Here is a 26,139-nt window from a genome sequence, read left to right on the forward strand (position 1 = left end):
AGCAGAGATCTGTTCACCCAGAGAAAAAGGCCGCTTCAGAAGGTAGACTCTGGCATTATACTGTGTTGTTTTCTATTGCCTAAGAGGGTAGAACCAGTGGGATGAAATTAATTCAACAGAATTTTCAGCTGAACATCTGGAAGAGAAGTTCCTGACAGTTACAGTGGTTCCTCAGTGGAACAGGCTTCCTTGGGAGGTGATGGTTCTCCTTCCTTGGAAGTTTTTAAGCAAGGGCTAGATCCAACAGTAAAGCTGATTCTGTGAATTTAGGCAGATTGTGAGTGGGTGGGTAGAAGGAACTATGTTGGTGCTTGGCTCTTGTGGCCCTTTCTTGCATGCCCAAGAACATGCGAATCACCACTTTGGGTTCAGGAGGCGAATTTCTTTTAAGCCAGACTGGCCAGGGATTCTGGGGGGGAAGGTTGGGGGGGGCAACATTTGGACATGAAATTGGGATCAATGTGGTGGGCAGGTAGGTGTGAATTCCTTGCATTGTGCAATGGGATAGACTACGTGACCCTGAAGTTTCTTCCAACTCTATAATTCTTCCTCAGCGTAAGTTATCTGTTCTTTCAACCTTCCCTATTCTAGGAGCAATTTCAAATCACAGAGTCTTTTTATTAGTAAAGAATATATAAGTAATTGAATTACCAGAAAAGAGCTGCATTGAATGAGAACATAGTCCTGTGCCCTGCTTCTGATTTTTTAACCAGTGCATCTGAATTAAGCTTTTGTATTCTATTGACTATTGCTGATAATCACTCAGTTTATAATAATTACTTTATGGGACAAATAATTACTTTAGGGGAGTTACTCAGTGTATAATAATTACTTTAGGGGACAATGTAAATTTTTGTACAGTTCGAACTGCATTAGGGTCAATTTTAAGACATGGGGATGACCCTTTAATCTAGTGAGACATAGTGACAAAGAAAAGCTGTGCATGATTCTTTGTCAAGCTAAAGGAATATGTAAGTGGTGGATGACTAACCAAATTTTGTCTCCATAATTCAAAAACTTTTTCTCAGATGGAACAATTTAAGTGGAATTTGAAAGGTTTGGTCATCATATTGTTCATATGATGCCAGTTTCCTTAACTAAAATTGCCTTCTTGTCAAATAATTATATCTTTTAAAATTATATTGCTTGTTTTAGCAAGGGATAAGACTATTTTTAATAGGAAATAATTCCAGTAAAAATTGAGAGGTTGACTGCTGACATAATAAATCGCTGTTTGTGTAGGCTTGAGTGGCATTAAACTGTGTTCAATTTTGGTCCTAATATGTAATAATTTTGGGCTCGTCTGTCTTTTTATTTGTATAGGTCTTAGTGATAGAACAGAAAAACGAGGATGGAACATGGCCAAGAGGTCCTTCAGCTCCCAAGTAGGTGATTAAAAAAAACAAATCTTCTCTTTCAATGGAACTACACTTCCTCCCCACATACACACACATACACCATATTAGTGGGGAAAATATCGTTATTGCATCGTATGCTTTTCCCTTAGAACTAGTACAGTAATCCTAATTGCCTGGGAATATGGGCTTAAAATCTTTTATATTTATTGCATGGTATAATTTTCTGCAGACCTACAGTTCAGCTATTATTGTAAAAGTATGACATTTTAGCAAAACATTAAAATTTACTTTTGAGGGAAGATAGCCATTAATTATTTCATAGGTTACTATCCTTGTTAGTTGCTTTACTGCAGGATCATTAATGGGTGTTCTGCTTTTCCAAATTGTCATTGTAGTGAGATGATTCCATAGAGACTACTCCTATGATTTATCATATTTGGTTTCTTTCTCTGTCCATAGGCACCAAAAGTTATGTGCAGTGTTTTAAAGAGTATAAAATAAAATCACAATAAAATTCCACTAAAAATCATCCACAGGCAAAATCAGAGTCTAATGATCAGAAATGCTTGTTTTTGTCTCAGCAACACTTTGGTTTCTTAGCCTTCGTCCTGGTTATAACTGTGGCCAGGCACTTACAAGAAATCTGCTACAAACCTACTGCATTGAGGGAGGACAGTTTGTTTGTTTGTTTGTTTTGCTGACAAGTTGGAGCTGACTTTTGATGACCGTAGAGGATTTTCAAGGCAAGACATGTTCAGAGGCGATTTGCCATAGCCTGCCCCTGCATAATGTCTTTGGTATTCCTTGGTGTTCTCCCATCCAAGTACTAACCCGAGAAGACCCTGCTTAGCTTGCAAGATCTGACAGTAAATAACATAAATAAGGCCATATCGATCCCAAATCTTGTTTTGTGTTCTGCTTGTTAGTGATCAAGATAGTACTTATGCTCCAAGTGGTCCTGAGGGTGGCCTACTACTGTGTCTTTGGCAATCTTTCTCATCAGTAGGAAGTTAGAAACAGACTTCCTACATCTAAATGAAGATGTGATTTTTATAAATTCCCAGAGATTTCAGTCATAATCGAATCTTATATAACTGCAAAAGTTCTTTTGGGTTCTTAACCTGGTTTTATTATTTACTTGAGGTTTCTGTTTGCTTTGTTTTTCCCTATTAACCCCCCCTCTCACAAAACAGTACATTCCCAATAAAATAGGACATTATTCCAATAAGAATTGAAGCTGTCCAAATGACTAAATAGGAATTTGAACCAAGGCCATATTCTGTGTACTCCACAATTAACTGACCCTAAACATTTTCTTGTATGTCTCGCTTTGAAATATATATTCAGAGATCTTATAGAGCAATTGCTCGTTCCTATAAAGGTAAGCATTTGTAGCAAATAACACTTAGCCCTGGCCAGTTACTTTCAAGCTGACCTGAATTGTTCTGTCATTCCACCAATGAGGAAAGGAAACATTCAGAAGATTGTTGAGAATTATTTGGGGGGGGGGGGGGGGACAAAGATGTATTTTTGTAATCTTGATGCTACAAACCAAAAAATGCTTAGACTTGACTTTTCTAAATAGAATTTCATGTAATAATACTTTAGCTAATAAATATGCAAGGGTCTGAAAAATTGTGCAATTTAGAAATAGTAAAATATGCAGAAGTACAGGTTGTTTCCTTGTATAATTTTAAACAGTTTCCTTAAGTGACAGAAAACAATCAATATAGTTACTTTTAAGGGAATGCTTGTGGTTTGTTCTATCAATTTAAATTAAGGTGCCATTGAAGCCAAATTGGACTTTTTCTGATGCATTCTTAAAGGATAATATTTGAAATGCTGTTAAATATTTACCTCTGTTTTCTCTGTAACTCCTTCACTTTACACTGAATTCAGTCTATTTGATTTTGCAGTACATTGGGAATTTTTGGCCATATTCTTTTAGTATGTATGCTAAAATATTCACTCAGACTTTGGCTCCACTTTTAAAATAGTGTTTATCTGGGGTTGTATCAGTGTTTGCATTCTGTACTTGGAAAATTATAACACTGAAAATGCAGATTCCTTACAACTTGTAATAAGAAGACATTAGACAATTGAAACATGCTGTTTCAAATGTGGAACATGCTCACATTCACGATCCTATACCTGTTCAAAATTCCTTTTAGTATCTTGTTTTAATGTCTCCTGTAATCGAACCATTCCCCATATAGAATCAAAAAGGCATCTATAAGCTTCATTCATACTGTGCTAGATTTTTAGGCATATGTTGGATGTACTTTACAAACTAGAATCTCTTTACTTTACTTTAGTATTCCAGAATTAGCAGGAGAAAGGGATCTATCCAAATTTATTTTAAAACTAGCAAGAAAGCCCATTACAACCAGGAATGCAATGGGTGCTAGGACCCAAGGGACACCGGCAGGCACAGATCTCTCTCTCTCTCTCTTGCATAGCCATAGGAGGTAATCAGGGCTCCTTTGTAGCAGGGTCGTTTGCAGATTGGGGCTCATTTGCAGTGTGTCTCTGTCTGTCTCTCTCCCTCAGGGGTCATTCGCGGTTTGGCAGAGCTCTCTGTGTGTCTTTCTCAGGCGTCAGAGAGCAAAGTGGCTAGTGTCCAGGGAAGGAGGGCAGGAGCTGGAGAGGGAGGGCCCTGATTGGCCCTATTCCATCTCGGACAGCCAGGATACTCTCCACCTCCAGAGTTGTTTCACAAATATTAAAAGGAACAATGCATATGGATGGTTCTCTCTTGCCTGAGCTTATAGAAAGATCTCCTGCTAGATGAAATATAGCCTCCTATACAAGATGAAATATAGTCTACTTAACAAGGTTTCCTTCTGAAGAAGCCTTATTCAATGAGTTACACATGACCTGTCTAACAACCTTTAATAATACACCTACTGCAGTTTTTCAAAAGCTGAACTTTAGAAATGTTGACATGCATTCTGCCTTTTCATAGCATGATTGGATACTGCAAATACAGCCTGGTGCCATCATATCAGTTATTGTTCATAGAGAGAGGCAATTGGGACAGCAGCTATTCTTCTGGAGGTTTTGGAAACACTTATCAATTTGAATATTACATAGAGCGCAATTTGAACAGGAAGATAATTAGTTCATCATTTTGTCAGACTGATAAATAATACAATTATTTCAGAAAAAGCAGGGAAAAAACAAACTGATATAGAAAATCAGATGTGCAGCCTCACTTTCCAGTTTCTCTTGCATCATTGGTGCTGTTCTAATATTTATCATTAGCAGTTACTAAATAAAATACTATTTTAGTTATAACAAACCAATTTTATCTCCTCTGCCAGTGAAACTATGTAAACAGATGGTTTTAGATAAGATTGTATATTTATTCCACTATTTAGTGTGTTGCAATGACCACAACTTGCCTGTTGAAGTTTATTGTTATGTTTATGATACATGGGGTAATAGTGAGCTGCTGCCTGTTCTACTGTACCACCACTTCAGCTCTGGTTTGCTCTGAGACAAATCAATTCCTCCCCAACTGAGCTCCAGGTGCTTTTCAGTATTCTTGTTTTTATTCCATAAGATGTGTAGTTTCAGTTCTGACACAATGTGTTCAACTTTTTTTTAGCCTTTGTGAGACAAGTGAGACTTATAAAAGATCCTTCCACTAAACTCATCAATGTCTGAAGGATTTCCCATTTGCAAAGCCCCCCACACTAATTTTGACTACAGAGTGGTACTCAGATGCCAGAGTTAGATAAGTGTTCAAGAGTTCTTTTTAAAATAATCGTTAGGTTATTAAATCATCTTCCTTGATAAAAATGTATGCTGCTTAAGTTTCATCAAGTTGCTTCCAACTTATGATGATCCTATGAGGTAATGACTTCCAAAATATCCTATTGTTAACTTACTTGCTCCAGCCTTCCAAACTGTGGGCCATGACTTCCTTGATGGAGTCAGGCCATCTCTTTTCCTGCTGCCTTCAGCTTTTCCCGACATTATTGTCTTTTCCAATTACTATTGTCTTCTTGAAAGCATGATAGCCTCAGTTTAGTCATTTTAGCTTCTAGGAAGAATTGATTTTATCTTCAGCCCACTTATTTGTCTTTTTTGACAGTCCATGGTATCCATACAGCTCTTCTCCACCAACATATTTCAAATGAATAAATGCTCTTCCTGTCAGCTTTCTTGTCTTTTCTTGTAACATTGTTACATAGTAATGGGAATACTATACTTAGCATTAAGAATCTTTTCTGATTCATCACAACATAAAAAAGCCATGTTGGATATGCCCTGTGGCCCATCCAGTCCAGTATTCTGTGTCACACTGTGGCCAAAATCCTGAACAAGTCCACCAGTGGGGCCAGAACTTCAAAAGCACTGTAGCCACCCCAAGCACCAAGAATACTCAGCATCACTGTCCCCAGACATAGTGTTCCATCAATATCTTGTGGCTAATAGTGGTGGCAGCTATTATCACTGTTTATCCAATCCCCTTTTCTAGTCGTCTATGCATATAGTTGCCACCACTTCCGGCAGCAGTGATTTCCATGTATAAATGACTGTTTGGATGAAAGGGAGAAAGGGGAAAAAGTACTTCTTTTTTACCTTCTCTATTCTGTGCATAATTTTGCAAACCTCTCCCATGTCACCCCTCAGTCATCGTTTCTCCAAGCTAAAGAACCCTCACCTCTTTAACATATCTTTCTAGGAAAACTTTTCCATTGTCATAATAATTTTAGCTGCACCTTTTCCAATGCTATAATTTGTTTTTTGAGATGCAGTGGCCAGAACTGTATACAATATTCCAAATGAGACAACACCATAGATTTATATGGTATTATGATACTGGCTGAATTGCACACTAAGATGCACTCTCTTTGGTGATACTGTCAGCTGGTCACCTCCCTCCTTCACCAGTCCCTGCAGCTTCTGACTACTCATTCTTTGTCCTCCCTTCTCTGCCCTTCATCAGTGGGTGTGTTGTGGGAGAGCAGCCCAGTAGCTGCCTGGAAGTGGCTTTGCCAGATTAACTCAAGACGGGACCAAAGGCCAAGTTCATTGTCTACCTCCAGAGTAATAACGTACCATGCACTAGGACTCGACAAGAATGCCACCTCTGATGACATTAAAAAGTCATTCAGGAAACTTGTGTTAAAATCTCACCTCATAAAACCCAAGGTAACTCAGAAGCTCCCAAGAAGTTTAAAGATATCAACAACACATATGTGATATTGAGAGATGCTACAAAATGAAATATCTACAAGAAGTACAGTTCTCTGGGTCTGTATGTAGCAGGAGAGGAGAATGTGAACACATTCAGCAAAGGCACTGTTTGTATTCAGTGGGCTTATTACAGGCTGCTGCTGCTGCCGCCTCTGCTGTTGCTCTAGCTGCTGCTGTGGAAAGGTAAACTGAAACTGCCTGAAGGTGAATAACAAGAATATTATGTCTCTCCTGAAGACTTTGGAGACACAGCTACAGTTGGTTAAAAGAGAGGCCACAGATTCGCCTATTGTAATATGGCCAGCCTCTGCTATAGAGATGGCTCAATTCCCATCCCCAAGTACGACACTGAAGGGTTTAAGGAAGGATTGTTAATGCTTTTTTTTAAAGATAAAACATAAATAATATGTTAAAGTAACGATCACCAACCTGTGGGCCGCAGACCACGTGGTCCTTCGACTAATTGGAGGTGGGCCCCGAAGGATGCCTTCTCCCCCCCCCCCGGCCCTTTACTTCATCCCTCCCCCCGGCCTTTTACAACACACTTCGGGTGTCATTGTCTCCCATCACTCCCAGATGGGACTATCTCGTTGCAGAGAAACAAGCTCAGGGTTCCCATTGATTTGTCATTGTCATGAGTTAAAATGTCCATGAAAATAAAATGTTCCTTATGTTCATTGTTGTGGCATGTCTGTATCTTATTTTGAAGGGATGTTTAAACATTACCATAGCGATCAGAGAGCGTTAGGGCAGTGGTTGAGAGTAGAGGAGTAAACTACCCCCCCCCACCGGGCCTCAGTAAAAGGCGTTGAGTGGTCCCCGGTGAGTGGTCCTCGGCGTTGAGTGGTCCCCGGTGATAAAAAGATTGGGGACCACTGTGTTAAAGCACTAGAATCATTGACATTAGAAATACAGGACAGGGAGGAAAAGGTTCTGCCAGAATAAAAAGACAGTTTCCAAACTACCAAGCATATTCTATCACCTTCAGTGTGTAATGTACTGGTCTTATTTTGTTTTCCTTTTTCCTTCCTCCTCTTCTACTTTTTTTAAATAGCATGCATGGAGCTTACGTTATAAATGTCTTTGTGTTGTAATGTATTGCGGAGTTACACTCACAATGACTGTGATTGATACATTCTAAGCAGTGACACCAGCCAAAAAAATCTAAAGAAACAAGTATTTTTCAAAGAGCAGTAAAAAACTGCTGCAGAAGTCACCCTACTTCCATACTTCCACAGTAACAGTTGTCTCAGATCAACTCCCAAAATGTATCACCCATCAGTGAGTAGATCAACAGCCCAGTCCTGTTCTTGGTACTTCAGTCGTTCTTACAATTAAAGAAAGCTATTTCTAATAAACTGTCATCTGAAAAGCAGCTTTGAAAATAGTGCTACTCCAGAGATGCATCTAATGACAAGGTGACCATTGACACTTTAGTTTGATTGCTGGTGTATTATTTTTTTAAGTCTCCTTACTGAGTAATAGTACATTTTTATCAACCCAGTTTCATCTGTGTGGTGGGCAGTTATATCTGGTTACTGAAACAGATCATAAGCAGTAACTTCAGGTAACTCCGCTTTGGTGAATCCACCACAACCTCCTAGCCAATGAATACAGGGAGTGGGATGGATGGCCATCCATCAACTAGTATATTTCTGGGAGTCCCAGTCGGTATTTTCATGTGGGACCTAAGTCTGTGTGCTCTCTCAATCCATACTGCTTTTCCAGTTTAAAAGTTTCCTTAAGCTATCCAGATATAAAAGTCTTCATCATTGTGCCTTTCCCCACACTTTCTTTAAAGCCTCTAAAGAATAAATTGCTATGTCTGGCACAGTTTCCTGCATAATCCGGTTTATTCCTTGAGTACTGATTTGACTTTTAATTCACTTCATGAGCTGTAGAAATCAGAAAGTCAATTGTTTTGGACTACTGAGGTTTCTTAAAGAGTTAAGTCTCTTGCTTAATTGTTTTACTGCCTTTTGAATAGAAAGCAAGGCTGATATATTAGCTTTCAGTTCAGATCTAAGATCTCCAAGATTATTTACAAATAACTCTTCCAGCTCATTCTTAGTATTACAGATGGAGGCTTCTCTTTAATTGAGAATGTTGGATAGCCATCTTGATTTTCTCTTCCTTCTCCGAGCTTAGATGAGTCACTAGCTTCAACAGATTCAAAATAGCTCTACAGGAAGGCTGGGAATGGTGTGGGTCCCCAGGGCACCTTCTGGACTCTGTGGGTTGATGGTGCAGTCTGCTGACTGCTAGGATCAGGCTTCCTTTCCCATGCTGTGCCAACCCTCCCATGGGGAGATAATAAAGCTGTGGCCTTGTTTATCCCAATATTGGTGTCGTGTTTTATTCCAGCACATAAGGCCCTCCTACAAGTCAGTAATCAATTATTACCAGTTTAGGAGGCTGTGAATTCAGTTCAACCCTCTTCCTCAGTGACATCAGTTCCCCCTATGCATGTCAGTTTTGATTGCTTTTGTGTGTGCATGTGTATATGCGTGTGTGCTTGTGTGCACGCTTTGACATGTTTTATTGTTTGCCACCTTGGAACTTTAAATTGGATAAAAAAGCATCCTTAAAATGTTTCAAATAAAATAAAAACCTTAGCTCTGTGCTTTCTTAAGAGCCCTTTGTTCCCGGGCCATTTAACAAACTGTTCTGATGTTAAGTGTCGTTGATCTCAGGTGCTTCTGGACTATTGAGGTTAGTAACTCATGGTGTTTTTTATTTGTTTGTTTTTGTTTTATGCACCCCAATTAAATGTCATGGCAAACTGGCTTCATGCTAGAGTATACATTTTAGAAGATGTTACTATATACATAAGAATTTGCTAAATGCCATGTCAGATTACCTGCCCATTTAGCTCGGTGTCAGTTGCTCTGAACCACTCCTTAGATGTAGGACAGAGAAACATCTTTCCCAATATGTGGCTGCTTCTCATCTGAGCGAGATTAAGCTGTAGAGTTGTTTTAATTGACTTTGGGGAGATAAAATAACATTATGTGCAAAAATATCTGTGCTTTGTTGCTAACATGGATTTATTTATTTTGCTTTCGGGGGTGTGGGGGTGATATTTTAAGCTGCTTTAAATCCACATCAAATACACAAATAGTTACTTAAAGGATTGTACTATCATGTTAAATCTCAAGAACAATATTGGTTTGTAACCTTTGTTACAGATTATGTCATTTGTGTCAGGATTATAAAGAAGTGTTGTGCTGCTGTGGGGGAGGGTACATTATGACCATTTCTGTGAATATGAATGTGAATATTGTGAATATTGCATTGGACCATTAGTCTATCTAGCTCAATATTTTGTAGACTTCTTGACAGTGGTTCTTCAGGTCTGCATGCCAATGATCTTTCCTCACATCTGCTATCTGAGATCCTTTAATTGGAGAAGTTAGGGCTTGAACCTGGACATACAAAGCACATTTTCAACTACTGAGCCATGACCCAATTTTGCCAGTTGATTCCCACTGTTCTGTAAAATCAGTTTCACAATGATATCTTCTGTTTCTTGTTCTTGCTTTTCACATGGCTCCAAATAAAATTCCCAATGGTATTAGAATGGTCTGTATAGCCATTTGTTTTTGCTGACACGTTGTAGAATAGGAATTATTGATTATAACACATGTGTGTGGTTTATATAGCATATAATATTCCTATGATGGATTTTCAGTGACAATAATTTATAGACTTATGGCTTGTCAAACACTGTTTTATGAACCCTTCAAAGGTGCATTATCACTTAATCACTTAGTATCTTTTAAAAGCCACAGTTGCCAAACACCAGTTGGCACCTGGATATCTTCCACTATTACAATTGATCTCCAGTTACCAAGATAGGTTCCCATGGTGAAAACGACTGTTTTGGTGGTGGACTGTGTGGCATTATATCCATTTGAGGTCCCATCTCTCCCCAAACCTGCCCTCCTTAAGCTCTATCCCTCAAATCTTCAGGTGTTTCCCAACCCAGAGCTGGCAACCCTACCACCTGTTAGTGAACAGGTGGGTTCAGTGGGTTACCCCCCTCCCCCTGGTGTGATGGTAATTAGTCCTTATGGATGAATCTTGGTTCATGCTGTTATATTTGAAGGCATCAAGGAACACAATTGGTACTGAATAATGTAAACCAGGACACAGAATGGGGATTGAATCAATTTCAATGAAAGACAGTATGCTTATTCAATAATATTTTGATAGCTGCCTTGATGAATAGTAATAGTATTTTGGTATAGACATGTCAGTAAATAATATTGATTGATAGAATGCCCTTTTTTGATACTATTGTAATTTGATAGAGCACATTGATTCTTCAACTGATATTTTAAATGTTGCATACTGAAATGAACAGCTTCTTTTAATTTCCTCTTGGCCTAGGAAAAAGTCACCATTTTATCTCAATTACCACTGTTAGTATCATGCTTTCCTTTAAAGGCTATATTTTGTTGTTGTGGACCAGAGAAGAGCCATATACATTGTCCTAGCAGGAAGTGCCAGTCAGCATATTTGATCAGTTTTAACTTCATTATTCAAAAGATCTAATTTGTGTCTTATCTTTACTGACTGGACTAAGGAATAGCTCTTTTATCTTTTTAAAAGTATAAATGGTAACTAGTAGAATGTCAGACATGTATAATCCTCTGTCTATTTTGTTATCATTGGAAAAAATGATGTTAAATGTTCGGGCCTTTTCAGAGGTCCTTGGAATCCCTTGCAATTTGTGCACTTGTTTATAACTGGCTTTGGGTTGATTATTAAATATGCATTGTCAATATAATTTTGTTGGAGGACTCTGTAAGAAACATTTAATATAGTTCATTCACTAATGAATGTACACCATTCTGCAAAATCTTAGTATTGTGATAAGTAATTGGTGACTTTAAAGTGCTGTTAAATCTGCCTTCACAGTAAGGTAAAGGTAAAGGTATCCCCTGTGCAAGCACCGAGTCATGTCTGACCCTTGGGGTGACGCCCTCCAGCGTTTTCATGGCAGACTCAATACGGAGTGGTTTGCCAGTGCCTTCCCCAGTCATTACCGTTTACCCCCCAGCAGCAAGCTTGGGTACTCATTTTACCGACCTTGGAAGGATGGAAGGCTGAGTCAATCTTGAGCCGGCTGCTGGGATTGAACTACCAGCCTCATGGGCAAAGTTTTCAGACGGCTGCTTTACCACTCTGCGCCACAAGAGGCTCTTACCTTCACAGTATTAATATGCTAATGAAATTTCTTAGCTAACTTTTAAAATATTAAAACCATTGACATGTAGCTAGCTTGCTTCTGGAAAGGAGATGCCAGCTGTTTATGACCAAACTCTTTATGTCTGTTTGTGTGTGTGTGTGTGTGTGTGTGTATGAATATAAAATTCTTTGCCAGTCTTCAGTGCTTAGCAGACATATGATTATTTTTTTCTGTGATAAAGAGGTTTAAACAATTGAAGTGAAATGTTTTTAAAACTTGAGGTTGAATCACTGCTCTGGGTGTTTATTGCTCTGATCACAAACCTTATTTTTTCATACATTGTTCATCTATTAGCTTTTCCTTTTTCATTATTAATTTTGCAATCTCAGCATTTTTATCTAATTTAACATTTTCATATTTTTAAAGGTCCCCAGGTGCATCCAATTTTTCAACTTTACCAAAGATCTCTCCATCTCTATCAAATAATTATAACAACATCAACAGCAGAAAGTAAGCAACACATCTTAAGAACTTTTAATCATCCAAGTACGATTTGGAAGGAAGATTGTTTTATAATTTTAATTATATAACTTGGATGGACTTCATTATTACACAAGTGCATTGATTCCAAGACTTAGTGGTCTAGACCCTGGTGTGTTGACAGCAACTGAAAGAGAAGATCATTTTTTCTTTACTTTTTTTAAGTACCTTGTTACTGTGATGTACAATATCATATCAGAGGCTGATTTTGGATTATTGCATTTAAAAAATAGCAAGAGTGACCTGTGTGGGACAGTATTCATTTGGTAGATATTGGAGTTCAACATAAGGTTTTGTGACCTTGGGAAGCACTGAGATTGCACATCATGGCAATTAACAGTTCAGTCAAATTCATTCTTTACCCCTTTTTTTAAAGCATACTTTTCTACATTTCCCTAACAAATATTTTCCATAATAAAGTTATAATAAAAAGATCTATTGGTTTATCAGATTGTTGTCTTAATTCATAATGCAGCTGCTCTTTGTTTTCTGCAACCTGCTAACAATATGAAAAACTATTAAATAGTTGGGATAGGAAATCTGCGGTAAAAGCACACAAATTCATATCTGCTGTTTCGTCATAAAATCTCACCTTGTGGATATAAATCAAATGTGAAAATGTATCAGTATTTAAAAGTAAAATAACCACTAAATATTTTATACAATATCTTCCAGTTAAATACTGCATTTATGAGAAGGGAGTTTTCGTAAGGGGTGAAGTGGCACTTGTGTTTCTACTAATTGTGAGTAGCCCCAACTCTCTGTTAAACAAATACATGTATTTAACTGCAGTCTATCATACTCTGTGTATGTGTGTGTGTGTATGTGTGTAGTAAATACAGAAAAATTATATTTCTGATGTATATAAGCAATCTAACCAGATAAAACTGATCATATTCTTTTATTAGAATACTGATAGTCTCTTATTAGACTATTGTTAGTTTAAAAATAAAACTACTGAAATTATGGGACAGTCACCATGTACTTAAACCTGGTTTTAAAATAAAAATCGTAAACTTTCAGGTCAACAATAGCACTTGTATAAGAGTGAGTAGCTACAAATGTTTCATGGAACTCTCGAACAACTGACAGTTAACCTCATAAGTTTTTGAAATTTCATAGTAAAGAGGTATATTTACCTCTTTACCTATAGGATTTGATTTTAATTTCAGATGTCAGTGTTACTTTAAACTTTTAAGGATCTCCTGAAGACCCCTTTAAACTTTGAAGAACTACTACCAAAGGCCCTCTGACTGTCAGGAATACTTTTGGGGCCAATTACTGGGTGATTTGTTGGATTGGGAAGCCAACTGGCTCCATTTTATGCTGTGTACATAAGAAATTTAAAGAAATTTCTTATGTACACAGCATAAATTTAAGCCATTTTGGTTCCCCATGGGAGGGGGGGACAGGGTATAAACAAAGTAAATAAAGATTTCCTCTCTCAGAACAGTATTTTCTGTATTTAGACATATATGCATGGATTAAAGTATCCATGCATTATCTGTATATACCTATAGATCTATACTTGTATTTAGGTTTATCTGCATGGATTTATCACTGATGAAACATTCTATAGCAGTCTGATTTCCATATGTATCTGTAATATTTAGCACAGGGCATATATACTTTTTGAATCCCCACCCCCACCCCGGACTCTTAAATGTACAATAACATCAAGGCTGTTTTTGGCCATTTGATATTAAAAACATCTGAAACATGAAGTATACATATTCTAAGTATGTTATAAATTTAGATAGTAATATGAAGTAGTAAACAAAATTCTTATTAATGTCTTTCTACAAACTCAGTTAGAAGTCAGAGATCTAAGTAAGCTAATTTAGACATCTTACAATAACCTGAATAAAATATGTATCTATAGATTACTAGATTAATACACAGTTGCACTTAAATGTGTTCAATAATCAGTAGCAAGCAACTAAAATGTGTTTTTCACAGATATGTTCTCTACCATAACGAGAAAGGTGATGTAGCTACCATTGAGATAATTTCACTTAAAAGAAAAATCAGAATTTTTGAGCTGCAGTATTAGTGGCCTGTGAAAAAAAAGATGCTTTTTATGGAATTTTATTGGACTTCTTCACCTTTTTAATGAATAAAACTGAGGGAAGAATTGGTAAAAGTAACTGCTGCTTTATAGCAGCCTGAAGCTTAAGAGCTCATTTCTGGTTCCTGACTAGCAAAACATACCTTATGATTATCATTGCTTTTAATATCATTGTCATGTTCTCATACTTTTTGCTGACTCATACATATATATGTACCCAGGCTGCTGATAGTAGATAGGCTAATGTTGCATGGAGATAGGCCAACACATATAGCAAGTGTGTTTAAATATGATAGACTAAATATGCCTGGTAAAATTAGCTCCCGGAAGAGCTAAGGGCCCTGCCAGAGTTATCAGCTTTCCTCAGGGCCTGCAAGACAGAGCTCTTCTGCCAGACATATGGTTGAGGCCGGGCTGAGGTCCTTGAGTTACCGTCAGTAGATCCCCTATAATCAGTGAAATCAAGACTCTCATTCCTAAGGAAAGAGCTCCTGACTGCTGCTGGACAGGGGAGGAGAGATGGGGAGTTAACTCCAAAGAACAGCCATCTTTTAATGTACTGGGGATTTTATAGGTTGGGTTGTTTTATTCTGTTATTGCAAACCGCTGCAAGCCTTTGAGAGCAGCGGTATATAAGTTAAAAAATAAATAAATAATATGATGCATGGGTAATTGGTATACCAATGTCTTTTATGGCCCTCTGTGTTCTTTGGTGATTGAATTGTTTTCCTAGAAAAACAAGGGGGACTGATCATCCAAAGAAATATTTTCTTGTTTATTGAGTTCTTTTTATCTTTTAAAATAAAAAGAAACCCACTCTTCTATTTTCTATAAGAGAAGACCAGAAAAGCCTTCAAAATTATATTTACTGAGGTGTTTCAGTTTTGTATACCTACTAATACAGTAGCACAGTGAGTTTATTATTTGTTTTGAAGTGGCAAAACATTGTTTTGTATCAACTCTTAATAAAAGTTGTATGCACTACAATACATGCATGTAACTAACATTCTTTGTGTAGTCTTTCTATCAAGAATCTTTATACATACACCTTCATCCCACAGGCTGAAAAAGGCTGCATGGCTGCAATTCTGATCTCAGTTACATATGCAAATCACATCTGCCATTTCTGGTACTATCACTCTGGTACTAATTTGCTCCACTTTTCAAAAATGTGTACCAAATAATACAACCCCCTTTGGAAAAAAAAGTGTACTAAAACTAGATGTAGAATAGCAATTAAAACTTAGCAGAGAAAAACAGTCATCAAATTTATAGCAGCAATTTTGAAATTTAAATGTGGTGTAGTGATTAATAGTGTCAGACTTATATATGGGAGACATAGGTTTGAATCCCGACTTGTGGTATGGAATCTCATTCAGTGACCTTGGGCCAGTTGCACACTCTTAGCTAACCTACCTTCCAGGGAAATAATGAAGGAAAGGAGAATAATGTAATCTGCTTTGAGACCTTATTAGGGAGAAAGGCAAATTACAAAATATTATATAAATAAAATTAATATTATAATATGGCATTGAAAATATTTTTTTCTACAGACATGGTTGTGAAGGGGACATTTTGGGTTCAATTGAGTAAATCTATGTTCACTAGAAGCAAAGTATTCAGTTGACCATGGTCGAAGAACATTCAAGATGCTGGCAACATTGCAGACAAAAGCACAAGCAGAGTCGCCTGAGACTCAACCGCTCCAAGACAGAAATCCTGTGGTTGGGTGGTAGGGGGCGGGATCAGGAAGTGTGCTTACCCACCCTGGCAGGAATGCAACTTACGATCGTGCCCCAAGTCAGGAATTTGGGTGTGACCATCGACGCCTCACCTGCGACCTGAGGCACAGGTCAAGAAGGTAGCTGGCCAGGCGTTTTTCCATCTTTGTCAGGCCAGGCTACCAGCACCCTACCTGTCCCACAAACACTTGGCCACAGTGATCCATGCAACAGTCACCTCCAGAATAGATTTCTGTAACTCACTCTACGCTGGCCTGCCCTTGTCCTTGATCTGGAGACTTCAGCTGGTGCAAAATGCAGCTGCTAAGGTCCTCACTGGGACACCTTGGAGGGTCCATATCCAGCCTGCGCTGAGCCAGTTGCATTGCTGTCCAGATACAGTTCAAGGTTTTGGTTTTGACCTTCAAGACCTTATGCAGGTTGGGACCCACATACCTGCGGGACTGCCTGTTGCCCTATGCCCCCTGCAGGGCTTTACACTCGGTGGGAGAACATTTGCTGATCATTCCCGGCCCCAGGGAAGCGCACCTAGCCTCAACCAGGGCCAGGGCCTTTTCAGTCCTGGCCCCAACCTGGTGAAATGAGCTCCCAGGTGAGCTGCGGACCCTGTGGGAGCTTATGGCGTTTTGCAGGGCCTGTAAAATTGAGATCTTCTGCCAGGTTTATGGTTGAGGCTGGGGTTGGCGAGGTAGATCAATGCCCCCCCTCCGGGTACGAGTATCCAGGTATGAGAATCCATCTTACCTTCTTCCCCCCCTCTAATAGCGGGGGGTGGGGAGAGGTTTTAACTGGGGGTTTTAGTGGGGGGTTTTATGACATGTAACCTGCCACGAGCCAATTTGGGAGTAGCGGAAATAAATCTAATATAATAATTATAATAATAAAATATAAGTAAATTGTCATAAGGATCTTACAGAACTGTTATACCAATTACACAATGACAACTCAACACTACACTAAATCTAAACTGATAGCAAAGCAATCTATACTTACTTTTTAACAGTAAAATACTACTTTAATTATAGTATGTTACAAGTGAAGCATTAACTGTGGACTGCTATAGTTTAAGAAAAAAGGATCTGTGTTAAAGGTTAGTTTGCTCTATGTGAGGAATGCAGACTTTTGGCAATTCCACCTGAAAACACAGATAGCAGTGTTGGCACATTACTGGATCAAACATTTCCCTTAGTTCTTTATTTGGCCTTTGCAGATATGGCTACATTATGACTCATTCACATTTTATCTTTTCTCCCTTCATTTGCAACAAACTGGGTAACTGCCAAATAACCTGTGGCTTCATTAGAATATTTGTCTCCTAAGACTAGTCAGTTACTGTGTTCATTTCAGCACTGGTATACAATAAAACAAGCAAATTATACCTTTCCCCTCATTCCCAGTATTTGTCCTTATTGCTGCATTTAGTCTAAAATAAGAGGTCTTTAATATTCTAAGGGCCAACCATGGAGGAGACCAATTAATTAGCAAACATCTTTTCTGTGTTAGGAGTGTGTTCTTTCTAGTCAAAGCAAGGCAATAATAAAAGTAAAAGCAGCTTGTAGAATGTATTAGGTTGTATCCCATTTAATACATTCTCAAAGACAAGCTATGAGAGATTTTTGCTTAATCTCTCCTGTTGCAGCCCTTCCAATTGTCCATTCATGTTGCCCCTGGTTTCCACCAGCAACATTTTTAGGGATATTTCAGACTCATATTTATTCTGACAACACAGTTTCCAGACCCAACATGACCAGCCATAGCATCTCAAATTAATTCACTTTTTCATCTTCCAATGACATATATGCCATCAAATGTCAGTAATACACTGTCACTCAGACAAATAGGCTAGTCTCTGCATGAAAGAAAAAAATGGACATAATGGACATAAATCTAACATAAAAACCACAATACTCATTTTAATCTTTCAGTGTGTTGCGTTGCTGACTTAAGGGTGACAGTCAAGCAGAGAAGGGTGATTACAACATGAGATTGTTGAACTTGAGTTTATTCACAAATTTAGAATAATGGGACCCCCCAGGGACATAGGATTCTTATTTCACTACAGTTGCTTATTTTCTGCCCCAAGGTTTTCCACTCTGCTCTAATCAAGTTGATTACACTGTATATTGTACCTCTGCATCTTGTATTTCTTCTTTGCAACAGCCCTCCCACCTTCTGACTGGGATATAAAGACTCAGCGATATCTGCACCAACTTGTATCTGATGAAGGGACTCTCAGGAGCATATACTCTAAAAAAACTAGTTGACCTCTAAGGTGCTACTGGATTCAAATCTATGATTAAAGTTTAACTCTTCCCCATTTCAATTATATTAATTCTTAATTGTAGCAAATTGTAAAAGGAACAGACTTTGTTGCTTGTGGTGCCTTAAATCTGAGTGTGTCAAGCAAGCAAGAATGACCTTTGGACTTACTCTTGTTAATCAAGGGAAGAAACAGGACAAGTCTAATAGTCTATTTTAGTGTTATACAATGTGTTTGAAGAGGTAATAAGGTTTTGAGAACTTTTTTGTCAACACTGAATTTAAATTCATCTGCATACTAGAGTTGCCAAATCTTTCCTAGCAACTGGGGCTTACCAGGAGTGCAAGGCCCAGGTGATGTCACTGGCAACGTTGCTATATCACTTTTGGCATGGACCAGAAGTGACATTATCATGCTGCAAAGTTGCTGTGACACTCTGGTCTTTGGGCAAAAACACTATGGTATAAATGGCTTCTAACATAGAGGTTTTGCCCAGGTACCATAGCACCGCCCAGATATTGCTGGTGTGGTGATTTCACTTTCTGTCTGTGCTGGAAATAATATCACCAACAAAGTCACTAAGGCCTTCCTCTTTCTTCTGATGTCTCCCCACTAACCAGTGAATTGACAACAGGAGACATGGCCTGTACTGGGGAAGGCAGACAAACCTACTACATATTCAGTTAATGTAGACAACCATTTATTTGTATTATGGTTTTATATATGCAAAAATCTTAGTCATAAATCCTGCAACTATTTTGTACATTTTTTGTTTTCTTTTCAGTGTGAAAAACTCAAACTATTGTCTGCCCTCATACACTGCTTATAAGAATTATGATTATTCAGAGCCAGGAAGACACAATGAACAGCCTGGCCTTTGTGGTCTAAGTAACTTGGGAAATACATGTTTCATGAACTCTGCAATTCAGGTAGGTATTTCAAGGTTTCATTAACTGTCTTATAGTGCTAAATTTAATTAAAGAAGAAGAGGAAGAAGAAGAAGAGTTGGTTCTTATATGCCGCTTTTCCCTACCCGAGGGAGGCTCAAAGCGGCTTACAGTCGCCTTCTCATTCCTCTCCCCACAACAGACACCCTGTGGGGTAAGTGAGGCTGAGAGAGCCCTGATATCACTGCTCGGTCAGAACAGTTTTATCAGTGCCGTGGCGAGCCCAAGGACACCCAGCTGGTTGCATGTGGGGGAGCGCAGAATCGAACCCGGCATGCCAGATTAGAAGTCCGCACTCCTAACCACTACACCAAACTGGCAAACAATTAAAGAATTGTTCGCTGGAAAAAAAACTTTTAGAGGCATGCTGTCAAAACTACAGTTTGCCTTGCCTTCTATGGGAAAGTAAGCTATTCTGATACATTCACTAGAAGGTTCTGTTATTTAAGACATTTGTTGCCAGACGGAAGTACTACTAGAATCCAGCTAGATTTGATTTTATTCTTCAGGATCTCATTGTTTAGCTGAACGTAATGATATGGTATTGGTGGGAAATTAGGTTGGCTACTTGGTTAAATAAACACTTCTTTACTACTAATTGGTAGGTAAACACGTGAAAGTAAATAGGAAACCATGAAAACAGAGCATGGAATTAAACAGCTAATGTGAATGCTACTTGTTATACACATACATTTTATCTACATCCATTTGCAGTGTCTGAGCAACACTCCTCCACTCACAGAGTACTTCCTCAATGATAAGTATCAAGAAGAACTCAATCTTGACAATCCACTGGGAATGCGAGGTGAAATTGCCAAATCATATGCAGAGCTCATCAAACAGATGTGGTCTGGAAAATACAGCTATGTTACTCCAAGGGCATTTAAGGTAAGTATGAATAGATGTCAAACTTGGAAGGGAAAAAAACATGAAATGATGAATCATCAATTTAAAAGATTATTGAATATTGTATGCTCTTTTTAATTAAAAAAGTTCTTTCTTTCTATTTTTTCCCAATTAATTTATATTTTAGTCACAAATCATTGTTCAGTTTGGTCCGAAATTTGAACCGTTCCATTTGTTCACAGAGTTAGACCGTTGGCTTATAATTTTTATTTATTTTTATTTTATTTTTATTTTCTTAGATTTCTGTACTGCCCTCCCATAAGGCTCAGGGCAGTTTATACAAAACGTAGGGGTATACATCATAATCATAATAACAACAACCATAAATGTGGGTTTCAAAACTGAACAAGGTATTATAACAGTTTCTAACGTGAACCCATAGGGAGGTCAGTTTGGGTACATGTCATGGAGGGGATGTCTGGGGGACCAGTGGATGTCATTGAGTTGGCCAGCCTCAACCACATGCCTAGTAGAGGAGCTCCCTTTTGAAGGCCTGGTGTAATTGTGGGCATTGAGGAAGGGCCCTGATCTCTTCAGAGAACTCATTCCATCAGATGAGGGCCAAGTCAGAGAAGGTTCTAGCCCTGGTTTCTTTTATTGTACGACTTGTTTTTTTATTTTTTTTTATTTCATAAATGCTGTTTCACCATTCCAGTTTAAAACATTTTTACAGCTTTGCTTTTGAATTATTACAAGATAATCCCAAGAAACACAACACACATTTATATAATTATTGGTTACATTTTTGTTCCACACTTTTTCATGAGGAGCTTAGGATAATGATGTGTGTGAGCTTTATGACACCCAGTGAGCTTCATAACAATGGAGATTTAAACCTTGCCCCCATTGTTTCTAATCCAGCACTAACTAAGACACAGTGTCAGGATTAGTAATTAATTTTTTTCACTTCCATAGCACCAAGGAATTAAATATTTAGCATTATCACTGCTGATGTAAAAATAGTGTTTGTAGAAAACAGGAAGGCTTTTAAGCTTTAATGGGATGGCTGCAGTGACGGAAATTATACAATTCATGCTTGGCATTCCTTCTAGCCTATGATCCCACCTTCTGTTCCAGGTGGCATGCCTTTTAATTATCTTCCTTTATTTTTTACTTATTTTCTTCAAGCTTTCAATAAAGGTTGTTTTTCCCTTACTGAGGCTATCTCAAGACATAACATGTGGTGTTTGCATAAAGTCATGTGACATCTGCATTGTAATCTTGTGTTCTCTTTTCTAGACACAGGTTGGACGATTTGCACCACAGTTTTCTGGGTATCAGCAACAAGATTGCCAAGAACTACTAGCCTTTCTTCTTGATGGCCTGCATGAGGATTTGAATCGAATTAGAAAAAAGCCTTACATTCAATTAAAAGATGCTGATGGAAGACCAGATAAGGTAATGTTTCATTTTAAAGGATCATTGTGATTCTTGAGTCCATTTGCTAGTTATTAAACTAATAAGTGGAGCCCATCTATAAGGGGTGTTCACATGAAACAACCTTCCAGAATATCCCTTTGACCTGTATGTCATTCCAATGAATCCAGAGTTTGTAAAGAATCTTTCCCTGTACCTAATATGCTGCATTGATTGTTCCCTTTATCAATCCAGGCACTTCATTTCTGTGATCAAATTCTGAATTACTTAAACTCTAAGAGGGGCATTGAAATTAGCTTTGGAAATATTTGGAAATAAGTCTTTCCAAATCAATCTGTATGCAGCAGGCTTCTCAAAAAGTCAGTTTTCACATTTCCACAGTTTGTTGTATTTTGTTGACCAGCCAAAGTACAATGAGCTTAGACGGCTAAACCGCTCTCCTGGGATATTGTTAAAACTGTAGAATCAATGTGTGGATAATGCTGGGTACCACTGACCAAAAGGAGTATCTTGCCATGATTGTTGAGAATGAAACTTACATGTAATTGACAAGACTGTTTGGGAACATGACAATATTAATTATGTTAGAGAGCTGCATGTTATGAATATATAAAGATCTTGCTTTTGAATTCCTTTTCCGGAAATCATGGGCAGTGTTCTGTCTTTCCACTGGTTCTTCAATGGTTTCCCAACTACCTAGTTGTTGTACACTCTTGCATTTCTATCCAGGCAGTACTTGTGGCAAGTATAATTTATACTGTCAGTTGTTCATTGTTCGTTGATCTTCTTTGCAGTCCCATGAAGACTGCGTGAGGCCTGCCTATTGAGAGGTTTTCTGGCTAAACCCCATATAGTAACTAGGATATAATTTTAGAATTGAACATTTGAATTGCCCCGGGGATATATCTTCTTCCATCTGTAAAGAAGAAGTGGGATAGTGCTCCATTAGCAAGCTAAATCATATTCATTCATTCATTCATTCATTCATTTGATTTATATACCGCTCCTCACTGTGATGTCTCAGGGTGGTGTACATGGAACAGCAGAGAAATAGTACATTTAAAAACATGTATACCAATATGAACAGAGGGCATAATGAACATGAACAGGCAAACAGCAATTAAAACTCGAGACTTTGTGTACAGGGTAACAGATCAGGTCAGAGGGAAGACATCAGCGGGGCAGCAGCTTTAGGTTGGGTTGTGTGGAGTGTCAGCGTTAGTTGACAGGTGGCTGGGTTGACGGAGGGCCCTGACGCCAGAAAACCTGCAGGTCCTACAAAACTGTTTGAGTCCTGATAGGCCCTTAATTTAATTGGGGAACTTATTCCACCAGGTCAGGGCCACGGTGGAAACTTTAAGCTGCTGAGACCAGGAGAAGAGAAAATAAGCCCCAGGGAGCAGAAATTCCTGACTTGTTCAATATCTGAGTTTGCTATAGTCCATTTGGAGAGAAAAAAAGCTACAAGATTTTAGATTTGCTATGGTTTATTTGTAACTCCTCATTTAAACAGTAGTTTGAGAAACATCTCTGGGGGGAGGGAGCTCTTTAGGCTAATATTGGTGTGGAAGATAAGAACTGAATCATCAGCACACAGCAGCAAGGATATTTTTTGAAGCTAATCTAGGAGCATGAAACTCATTCTGCTTTCTAAAACTCTAAATTTTAGAACAACATGGCCCCTCTGAAATGATTTATGCAGGTCTTTTAAGAGAGCAATGTGAAGCAGGTCTACTCAAAATCCTACTTCAAACTATTCAATGGAGCTTTCTTCCAAAAAAGCATCCTTAGGATTGCGCTGTTAGACATATAAGGGAATCATCTCTGATTGGTACTTCAAATGTGTTTTTTTCCCCCACTGCTTTAATTTGCTTCTTCCTGATGTGTTTTCCAGCTGCCCTGGAATTGTGCGGAATCAGTCATGTGATGTGCTAATTAATGTATCTACATTTTAAAAGTAATGTTTTTATTTTGTGTGTTCTTTTAGGTAGTTGCTGAAGAAGCTTGGGAGAACCATTTGAAACGAAATGATTCCATTATTGTAGACATATTTCATGGACTTTTTAAATCAACCTTAGTTTGTCCAGAATGTGCTAAGATCTCTGTAACATTTGATCCCTTTTGTTACTTGACTCTTCCGCTCCCCATGAAAAAAGAACGCACTTTGGAAGTTTATTTAGTTAGAATGGATCCACTTGCCAAACCTATGCAGGTGAGAATTACGTGCATCATTTTTTCATAGTGTATGGACATTCTTTCATGATTTATTATATAGTAAATAGTAATGAGGGATGTTCCATTGCTGCATTCTAAAGATGCATTCAGATCTTAATTCTGCACAATTGTCAATTTCTCAGTATATTGGTAATTTTTCAAAACTGAAAACAGAAGCTACCCTTCCCTTGAATAGACAGTATTGATCAGTGAAATAAGAAATTAGAGTTACAGTGCCCTCCTAAGCAGAATTACATCGTAAGCATTTAATTGTATCTGAAAAAGTGTGCATACACATAAAACTTTGTTAGTCAAAGTTACCACTGTATTTGAACTTTGAGGGCCATAATAATAATAATAATAATAATAATAATAATAATAATCATAATCTAAAACACTTTATTTATATCCCAGCTTAATCTAATAAATTCAGGGTTGTTCACAACAAAATTTAAAACAATTGTTAACAATAAAAACATTAATATTAATATAAAACCTGCCTTCTGTTATAATTTACCCTGTGAGGGTCGATCAGAGCTTAGAGAAGTTTCCTGTCTGTGGATGGGTTTTCAGGTAGGGGAGGCCAGTATCCGTAGATGTTTTTTCCTGGCCTCAACCATAAGCCTGTCAGAACAGCTCTGTTACAGGCCCTCCAGAATTGTTTAGTATTCTGGAGGTCCCTGATCTCTTCAGGCAGAGTATATCTCCTTGGGGCCAGGAACCCTAAAAAGATTTTGGCTGCTTGATCTTAATGCTCTTTGGAGAGTATAGGGGAAAAGCCGGTCCCAAAGATACAGGGGTCCCAGACTGTTTGTGCTTTGAACATTAGAGTAAAAAACCTTGAACCTGATTTGGTCTCCAATCTGAAGTAAGTGCAGCTGGGAGAGCACAGTTTTAATATGTGTTCTTCATAGGGTTCTAATAATAATCTGAGTTGCTGCATTTTGGACCAATTTGGAGTTCTGGAACAGCTTCAAGGGCAGCCCTATGTAGAGTGAGTTACAGAAATCTAGTCTGGAGGGTGACCATTGCATAGATCACAGTGGCTTAGTAAGATGTCGATAGGTATAGTGAAAGCTGCCATATATGGCATGGTTGGTAAAATTCCTGGCAAATAATGCCTGTGACCTTGGCCTCCATACATAAGGAAACATCCAGACCCTTCAACATCCAGTTGAAGGTGTTCAACCTTGGCATGTCAGCCCAGCCAGAGGACCTCCATCTTAGCTGAATGTAGTTTAGCTGACTCCACTTGAGCCAGTCCACCATGCCTCTAAGCCTTCAGCTAAAGAATCTGGGGTGTTGACAGATGGCCTCATAGACAGGGCTGGATTTACCATTAGGCTATGTAGGCTGAGGCCTAGGGCCTCAAAATCTAGGTGCTTTCAGCCAAGGTGTATAATATTTTTGACAGTGTCATAGGCCTCTCTTATACATGCTGTTATAACACACTGCTCTAAACAACCCTTCAGTAATTTTCCTTGCACTCTATTTCAGAATAATACAGTCTTAAACTGATAACTCACAATTAATGTAAGCCAGCAATAACCCAAAAAATAATCATCAGAAAAAAAGAAATTTGCAAGATTTAATCCATGTGCCAATTCTCTTTAAATTTGGCAAACCATTTGGCTGTTGCTTGCTGATGCAGTGAACAGTTTTTGCATTATCAATGAAATTTATACCTTGTTTTCATCCTCCATGAAAAGATGGGCAGTTCTAAAATTATTTTTGCAACCTTAGTAAAAAATGCCTAAATATTTGCCAAATCCTAGGTGGGAAGCACATGGAAGAGCCACATAAGCTATTTTGGAAAGTTACTGTGTTATCACTGATGCCCTCAGTCATTTGTACTCTGATGTTAATGAGAAGGGTGATATCATACTTCAAGCTAACAGTCTTCTGCATAAAATGGAAGAACTGGAATTTATGTTTATGCTTCATTTCTTTACCAGTATGCTAAGTCATTTTCAAAAGGTCAGCAAAGCCATTCAGAGCAAAGCCATTGAAGTAACTCATACTGATAGCCCAGTGGATTGAGCAGAACTGCAGTGGGTACTATAGGAGTGAGCTCATGATATAGGTCGACCTCAACCAAATTTAAGAGGAATTGAGAATTGCAGAATTGTACACACCTGTGTTTATCCTTGGCTTTACTCAATTTTGTTTAATGCACACTTGACTCTTCCATCTTACTTTAGATGTAAGGGTGGGTGGGAGATGGGGGTGGGCTCACAAGTGGAATAGCTTAGGGCTGCCTATAGAGATATAAATAGTGCTATAATATGCAAAAGTAGATGATGTATCAATTAAATCTTCTCTTTT

The 26,139-nt window shown here is 38.2% G+C and overlaps 1 protein-coding gene and 1 pseudogene across 6 annotated transcripts in view; both read left to right on the forward strand.

The window, feature by feature from the left end:
* Positions 1 to 26,139, forward strand: part of USP15 (ubiquitin specific peptidase 15) — a 62,733-nt gene that overhangs the window by 20,090 nt on the left and 16,504 nt on the right. For 3 of the 6 annotated variants that reach the window (XM_077338665.1, XM_077338667.1, XM_077338668.1), the window contains 6 exons: positions 1,324 to 1,385; positions 12,187 to 12,270; positions 19,155 to 19,299; positions 20,032 to 20,205; positions 21,463 to 21,621; positions 23,588 to 23,812. In XM_077338665.1, the coding sequence (XP_077194780.1) occupies positions 1,324 to 1,385; positions 12,187 to 12,270; positions 19,155 to 19,299; positions 20,032 to 20,205; positions 21,463 to 21,621; positions 23,588 to 23,812 (849 nt within the window). Of the gene's footprint in view, positions 1 to 1,323; positions 1,386 to 12,186; positions 12,271 to 12,975; positions 13,044 to 19,154; positions 19,300 to 20,031; positions 20,206 to 21,462; positions 21,622 to 23,587; positions 23,813 to 26,139 lie in introns of those variants that run through there. The other 3 variants (XM_077338666.1, XM_077338669.1, XM_077338671.1) reach the window with 3 other exon arrangements.
* LOC143838815 (dnaJ homolog subfamily C member 5 pseudogene) lies at positions 6,231 to 12,179 on the forward strand (annotated as a pseudogene).

This window comes from Paroedura picta, chromosome 5 (assembly GCF_049243985.1).
Source record: "Paroedura picta isolate Pp20150507F chromosome 5, Ppicta_v3.0, whole genome shotgun sequence".
Taxonomy (NCBI): Eukaryota; Metazoa; Chordata; class Lepidosauria; order Squamata; family Gekkonidae; genus Paroedura; species Paroedura picta.